General features: G+C 54.1%; 1 protein-coding gene across 1 annotated transcript in view; it reads right to left on the reverse strand.

Annotated features, from left to right (window-relative positions):
* Positions 1-6,315: 6,315 nt before the first annotated feature.
* Positions 6,316-6,916, reverse strand: part of CNTROB (centrobin, centriole duplication and spindle assembly protein) — a 22,314-nt gene continuing 21,713 nt past the window's right edge. The window contains exon 18 of the mRNA XM_077746738.1: positions 6,316-6,799. Coding sequence (XP_077602864.1) covers positions 6,672-6,799 — 128 coding nt within the window. The 3' untranslated portion in view covers positions 6,316-6,671. The remainder of the gene's footprint in view (positions 6,800-6,916) is intronic.

Consider the following 6,916-nt stretch of genomic DNA (forward strand, 5'->3'; position numbering starts at 1 on the left):
GAGGGTCAGAGAGAGAGGGAGTCACAGACTGAAACAGGCTCCAGGCTCTGAGCTGGCAGTCAGCACAGAGCCCGACGCGGGGCTCGAACCCACAAACTGCGAGATCATGACCTAAGCGAAAGTCGGAGGCTTAACCGACTAAGCCACCCAGGCGCCACAAACAGGTGCTTTTCCTGTATTGTTAGTGGGAATGGAAATCAGGACAAAGTTAAAATTGCGTGAACGCACCCCAAACCCAGGAAAGTCAGTGAAAGAAGGAAGGAGATGGGGGAATACGAATGATTTTCAATTTTTGGTTTCTTTTTTGTACCTTCCAACTTTTTAACAAAGATTTTTTTTTTTTAAAGTAGGCTCCACACCCAATGTGGGCCTTGAACTCACAACTCTGAGATCAAGAGCCATTAGGGCACCTGAGTGGCTCAGTCGGTTAAGTGTCTGACTTCAGCTCAGGTTATGATCTCACAGTTCATGAGTTCGAGCCCCACATCAGGCTCTGCGCTGGTGGTGTGGAGCCTGCTTGGGATTCTCTCTCGGCCCCCCCACCCCTTTCCAGCACCCTCTCTTTCTCTCTCTCAAAAATAAACTAAAACAAAGAGTCACACGCTTACTAACTGAGCCTGCCAGGTGCCCTAATGCATATGTAAATATGCTAATAAAATATGCATATGGAAATGAAAACCACAGCGAGATTTCACTACACATCTACCAGAATGGTTAAGATGAAAAAGATCGACAATGCCGAGTGCTTGTAAGAGAGGGAGGAAGGGGGGCCGTCGTGCGTTACTAGCAGGCGTACAAGCTGGTTCAGCTGCTTTGGAAAACCACCTGTCAGCTGTCGACTAAAGATAAAGAGACCCGCCAGCAAGTCCATTCCAAGGTCTATGCTCAACAGAATTAAGTGCACACGTCTACTAAAAACATGTACGAGAACATTCACCAGTGTTATTGATAACACCCCCAAACAGGAAACACCCCGAGGGTCTGTTAAAGGACAGTGGCGAGATCTGGTATATTCCAACAAGATACCCCAGTGCAGGAGAGAAAAGACGGAATGACAAACTGCTATGTGCGATAACACGGATGCATCTCACAGCCATCGTTTGGGCAAAGAAGTCAGATGCAAGAGAGTGAGTGTTGATGATTCTCTTTATACAAAGTTCAAGGAGAGGCACGAATAGTCGTTGGTGACTGGTAGCAGTGGCCGTTGCTGGGCAGAGGGTGAGCATTGACGGGGAAGGGGCTCTGTAGGGGATGGACATGGAAGCGCTCTGTTTTGGTCTGGACAACACCCACCTGGGTGTTTCCATATGTAAGATTTTGTCAAGCTTGAGATTTACACGCTTTATGCAAGTTGCATCTGGATAAAAAGCTAGGTGAAAAAGTATACCCTACTTTAACTCTACTTCTGGGAAATCACCCTAAAGAAATAACCTAGGATCGGGGGCCTGGGTGGCTCAGTCGCTTAAGCATTTGACTTCGCAGCAGGTCATGATCTCGCAGTTCGTGAGTTTAAGCCCCGTGTCGGGCTCTGTGCTGACAGCTCGGAGCCTGGACCCTGCTTCGGATTCTGTGTGTCTCTCTCTGCCCTCCTCTGCTCATGTTCTGTCTATCTCTCAAAAATAAATAAATGTTAAAAAAATTTTTAATTTAAAAAACGAATAAACGTTAAAAAAATGTTTTTAAGGGGCACCTGGGTGGCTCAGTCAGTTAAGCGTCCGACTTCGGCTCAGGTCATGATCTCATGGCTCGTGGGTTCGAGCCCCGCGTCAGGCTCTGTGCTGACAGCTCAGAGCCTGGAGCCCGTTTCAGATTCTGTGTCTCCCTCTCTCTCTGACCCTCCCCTGCTCATGCTGTCTCTGTCTCTGTCTCTCTCTCTCAGAAATAAATAAAACATTACAAAGTTTTTTTAAAAATGTTTTTAAGTCTATAGACTTTGAGGAGTGCCTTGGTGGCTCAGGTTGAGCGTTCAACCCTTGATTTTGGCTCAGGTCATGATCTCATGGTTGAGTCAGTGGCATCGAGCCTCGAGTTACGCGTGGGGCCTGCTTGGGATTCTCTCAAAATAAATAACACATTTAAAGTCTGTAGGCTTTGAGGAAAGCATCTGAGAGCCCTCCATACAGTAGCTGGGCTCCTCCGATCAGACGGAGGCCAGAACAGAAAGGCTGGCCTCCCCAGGGAGGAAGGAGGTTTGTCGGCCCGCAGCCTCTGTTCTCGAATGCGACTCGCTCCTGTGTGGCGCCTGCTGCCCTGGCATGCAGAACGGGACTAGCCAAGCCTCTGCAATGGCACGAGCCAGTCCCTTAAAATAAACGTCTCTATACACACATATATACGTATTTATTTATACACACACACCCCCTGTGGGTTCCATTCTCCGGAGAATCTGGGATAATACAACCTATAAAATATTCGTGTCCTGTACTTAACCCTCACCAAAAACCTCCCCGTGCAAAAGAAGCCTTACTAAGCTGCTGCACACAAACAATTTGTGGCTCTTGGTCTTTCTCCCTCAGTCAACTCAAAAGGCAGGGGTGATAAATTATTATCAACATCGGCAGTGCCGGCTTCTGGCACTGATGTGGCCCGGCCACAGCCACCAGCGCTGAGTCCACACCGTGTGGTTAAACCGTGTGGTTAGCAATACTGGCTTTAGAGCTCAGAGCCACCCTTAAATCATTTCGGCACCGACACAATGAGATGTTTTGCTCACCAGTTCTTGACTATTAGATATTATTTATTATTCTTATATTCGAATTTTAAAAGAAAATCCATGCACGTGGTAAATACAGAACTCAAACGACAAAAAGCGGTACCGAATGACAATTCTCTTAGTGAGAGCATCTCAGAAGACAAGGGGGAACCCAGGACACCTCCTTTTATTTATTTATTTATTTTTTTAATGTTTTTTATTTATTTCTAGGAGAGACAGAGAGAGAGAGAGACNAAAAAAAATCCCAAAGAACACTATTGTGAAGTAAGAGAAAAATATATGTTGGTCTCTGCTCCCCAGTTCCTGACACAGGGCTCTTGAAACCCTTGCTTCCTGGGTGGTGGGAGTATCCTTGGTTCTACTGAGGTGACCCTGGGTCAGGGCTGGTCACCGGGAAGACCAGCCAATGACTGGAAGCTTGGAGGTTTCGCCCCGTCTCCTTCCCTGCCCATGGTCTATGTGCCTGCTGATGGAGCCTCTCTAAAAACGCTGGTTTGGAGAGCTTCCGGACGGGTGATCATATCCACCTACTGGGTGACACTCCCCAGCTCCATGGGGACACCGGTCAGTATCTAATCCTTTAGGACACCCTTTCAATAAAATGGTGCGTCTCTGAGTTCTGCGGGCGGCTCTGGACTCTAGCAAATCAATCGGACCTCAGAAGGGGGTCATGAGGACCCCCCCTATTTGCAGCCAAGTCAGCCAGCAGCTGTGGGTAACCTGGCCACCCACTCACTTGCGACTGGTTCTGAGGTGGGGGGGGCACTCGCGAGGGGCTGAGTCCTCAGCCTGTGGGATCTGACGGCACCTCCAGAGTGTCCAGATTTACCTTGCACTTGCCCTGACCCAGACCTGGGACCAGCCAATTCCCCAGGGAGCCCTTCCTCGTAAGTACACAGGGGCATTTAAAAGGTCAGGGTCGGGTGCTAGGTGGGTTCGCTGTTAATGGGCTGTTTTTTTATGGGTTGAACCGTATCCCCTCCCAAAGATATGTTTGCCTCCTAAACCCCAGTGCCTCTGGATGTGACCTTACTTGAAAATAGGGTCTTCGTGGATGTAATCAGTTAAGGTGAAGTCACAGGGGGTTAGGGTGGGCTCTGAAGCCAATGACGGGTGTCCAGGTGAAGACACAGGGGGACGGAGAGACCCCTCTGTGAGAACAGACAGAGTGGTGTGATGTGTCTGCAAGCCGAGGATGGCTCTCCGCCAGGAAGAGGTGAGGCGGGACCCTCCCCAGAGTTTGCTGGGGGCACACCCTGCGGCCGCCTCCAGAGCCGAGGACGAATTTCTGTTTTGCGGTGCACGCGGTTCGTGATGATTGGAGACTCTTGGGAAACTAAGCAGGGGTTTGGGGTGTGCCGGGGAGCATGTGGATGCGGGTATAACTCGCCAATTTACCTCTCCATCTGAGTTTCCAGAACTATCTGGACGTATGTGAGGCCGGGAGTCCACACTGGCGCACCGAGTTCTAATCCACCACCACAGAGCTCTAGTGTTCTCCCTTTCCGCGTTTGTAAACCCTTCCTCCCGTAGGGACAGTCCCGGGCCGCTGTCACCGCGTAATCCGGCCTCCATCCACCTGCTGTATGTGACCATCCCGCACGTGACCCTCGCAGATGCCCTGTGGCTCCCAGCCCCTCGCCTCCAGAACCGAGCAGGTCGGGCCCCGTCAGNCATGAACAGCGCACTGTGCTTGTTCTTCCGCCGTCTGCTTTTCCCACGCTCCACCTTAGCGAGATTCGGCCGTGTCGCGGCGCGTAACTTGAGCTCGTCCATTTGTGCCGCCGCGTGGGGTCCGTCGCGCGGGGCCACCTCTGCGGACGGACACCCAGGGGTCGGCAGGTTTCCGCCCGACAGGCGTGCGGCTCTCCTGGCGCGGCGCGTGTCTGGGGCTGGAACCTGCACTAGGCAAGGCCCAGCCGCCTCCCGGGGGCCCCGAGCCCTCCTGGGCCCGGGGCCAGCCCAGCGCCGGTGGCTTCTGCCGCCCCAGGACCTCGGGACGCTCGAGCTCCTTGGGAACTGAATTTACACACGAGGTGGGCGGCTTCCTGATGGGCACGCGCGGTCGTCACCCATCGCTGCCATGGGCTGTCCCGGCAACCGTTCCCGGGGAAACAGAAGCAATAGTGATGTGTGGCCTTTCCAAGTGTGTGGCTTAAATCGCCGGGCACGGCCCTCTGCCCTGTGGGCAGCTGGGGGTCCTAAGGGACGACGATCTGGCCTCCAGCACAGAACGTGGTCGCTGCTCTGGCCGGGGGCAGAGGAGGAGGTAGAAGAGCCGCAGGCCCTGGGGGACCACGTGGAGCAGGACCACCCCCTGCTCCGGCCGGTTGCCAGGGAAACGCGCTTTGCCAGCGCCCCCTGGGCCTGCCGGGGTAGCTCAGTCTTCACCCCGATATGCTCCACCACCAGAACCCCCAACACCACCCGGACGCAGCTGTGGGAATTCTCGGGACACAAAGTCCCATGTCACACGCTGTCCACGCTAAGTGCAGCCGAGGGGGAGAGGCCGCACCCACCTCCCCTGCACGTGGGCTCTTCTAGAACTTGCAGAGTTTTTCATTGTCCCCCTCTCCGAATATTCCCCAAATGGTTACGGAAGGAGAGAGTGGGGGGCTGCTTGTCTGCGGGTCTCCTGCTCCCCCGCCTCCTCGCTGCTCTTCAGTGAAGAAACAGGCGGTATATTTTGTAAAACCTGGAGCTGCTACACTAGATTTAGCTCACAAACGGTGAAGTCAGCACTGCGCCCTTTCTCCGATTTCGTTCTGGAAAGTTGGGCAACATTCTCCACACGGTCCTTTGTGACAAGAAAAACGCAGGCCGCGCTGACTGATGGTGGCAGGTCGGAGCCCAGGAGATAACGAGGTGAGACTCGGCGTTCGTTTCACCAGCTTTGAAAAATGGCAGAGAACCTCCCGGCCCCCGATGGCGACGGCGCGCCACAAATCACAGTTGGTTCAAATCGGTTTTATGCACTTGGGGTAAAAAATAGCCAAGTAAACATTTCCACGGGGGGTCGGAGAGACGGGGCCTGGGAAGGGCCGGAGCCGGGCACTGCTCCTGAGAATCTGCCCCGTTTCTCTGCAGGGACGGTGGCCCTGAGCGGCGCGAGGACCCGTCCTCCTCTCCCCTCCCCTGGGGGCCAGAGAGTTAGCTCGAGGTGGTGGGGACAAGACCCACGCGTTCACCGGCACCAAACTCCGTGGGTGCAGCCGCCCAGGTGACGTGGGGGCCCAGGGGAGGGCCGCGTGCCCGGCCGGCCTGCTGAGCGCCGCCCTCCCTGCGCACAGGCGACCCCCCCCACCCCCTCCGCCCTGCACCGGGTCCCTGGGCGCCGTCCTGCACTTTGATCTCCGTGCCTTCAGCGTGTGCGCGTGAGGCTGGGGCCTCCCAGGTGGATATACCTGTCGGGATTTTTCTTTAATATTGTTTCTTTGTTCGCTTCGGGGGCTGTTCACACGGAAGGTCCTGTAATAGCGGCTCTTCCTTCTGGCCCGTGGTCTAGGCTGCAGCCCGCACCCTGCTAATGCCATCTGTACGAGCATCCTGCCCTCCAAAACCTAGGACCTCCCCAAGAACCCAATGTTTACTCAAACTCTTCATACAATAACTTACTCTTTTATTAAAAGTTTGTTTTTTCTGATTGTGAATACAGACTTGTTTTAGAAAATGGGGAAAATATAGGAGTGTATAAAGAAGAAAATTAGCATCATCCCTAAGTCCACAGCCAACCTGAACGTTCTCAAAGCTACAGCCAGAGGCGGGCTTCCTTCCGAGCATCCGCGGAATCTTTCCCACGGAATAGAAAACAAACGTGTACCATGTGAAAAACATACTCAAGCAGAAGGAGGTTTCTTTACAAAGTCATTTCCTATAAAATCTCCATTTTGTCAAATCCTTAGGAGTCAGAGACTCGAACAGAGACTGGAACATTAGCAGAGCGGCCGGGGCGAGGGGCTCATCTCCAGATGCCCCCCCGGCTCCTCGTGCTACTGGGGGCGGGGTGCCCCCCCTTCCTGCGCGCTGGAGGCCTGTCCGTCTTAGGGGCGGCAGCCAGGCGGCGCGGGAGAGCCTGGGAGGGGAGCTGCGAGAGGAGGGGGAGAGAAGGGGTGAGTCCCCAGAGAGGCACTGTGCGTGGAGAGGGCCACGGCCGGCCACAGGAGACCACGCCACAGAAGGCGGCCGGCAAACGGCGGCTCAGGC

The sequence above is a fragment of the Crocuta crocuta genome, unplaced genomic scaffold (genome assembly GCF_008692635.1).
Source record: "Crocuta crocuta isolate KB4526 unplaced genomic scaffold, BGI_CrCroc_1.0 scaffold139, whole genome shotgun sequence".
NCBI lineage: Eukaryota > Metazoa > Chordata > Mammalia > Carnivora > Hyaenidae > Crocuta > Crocuta crocuta.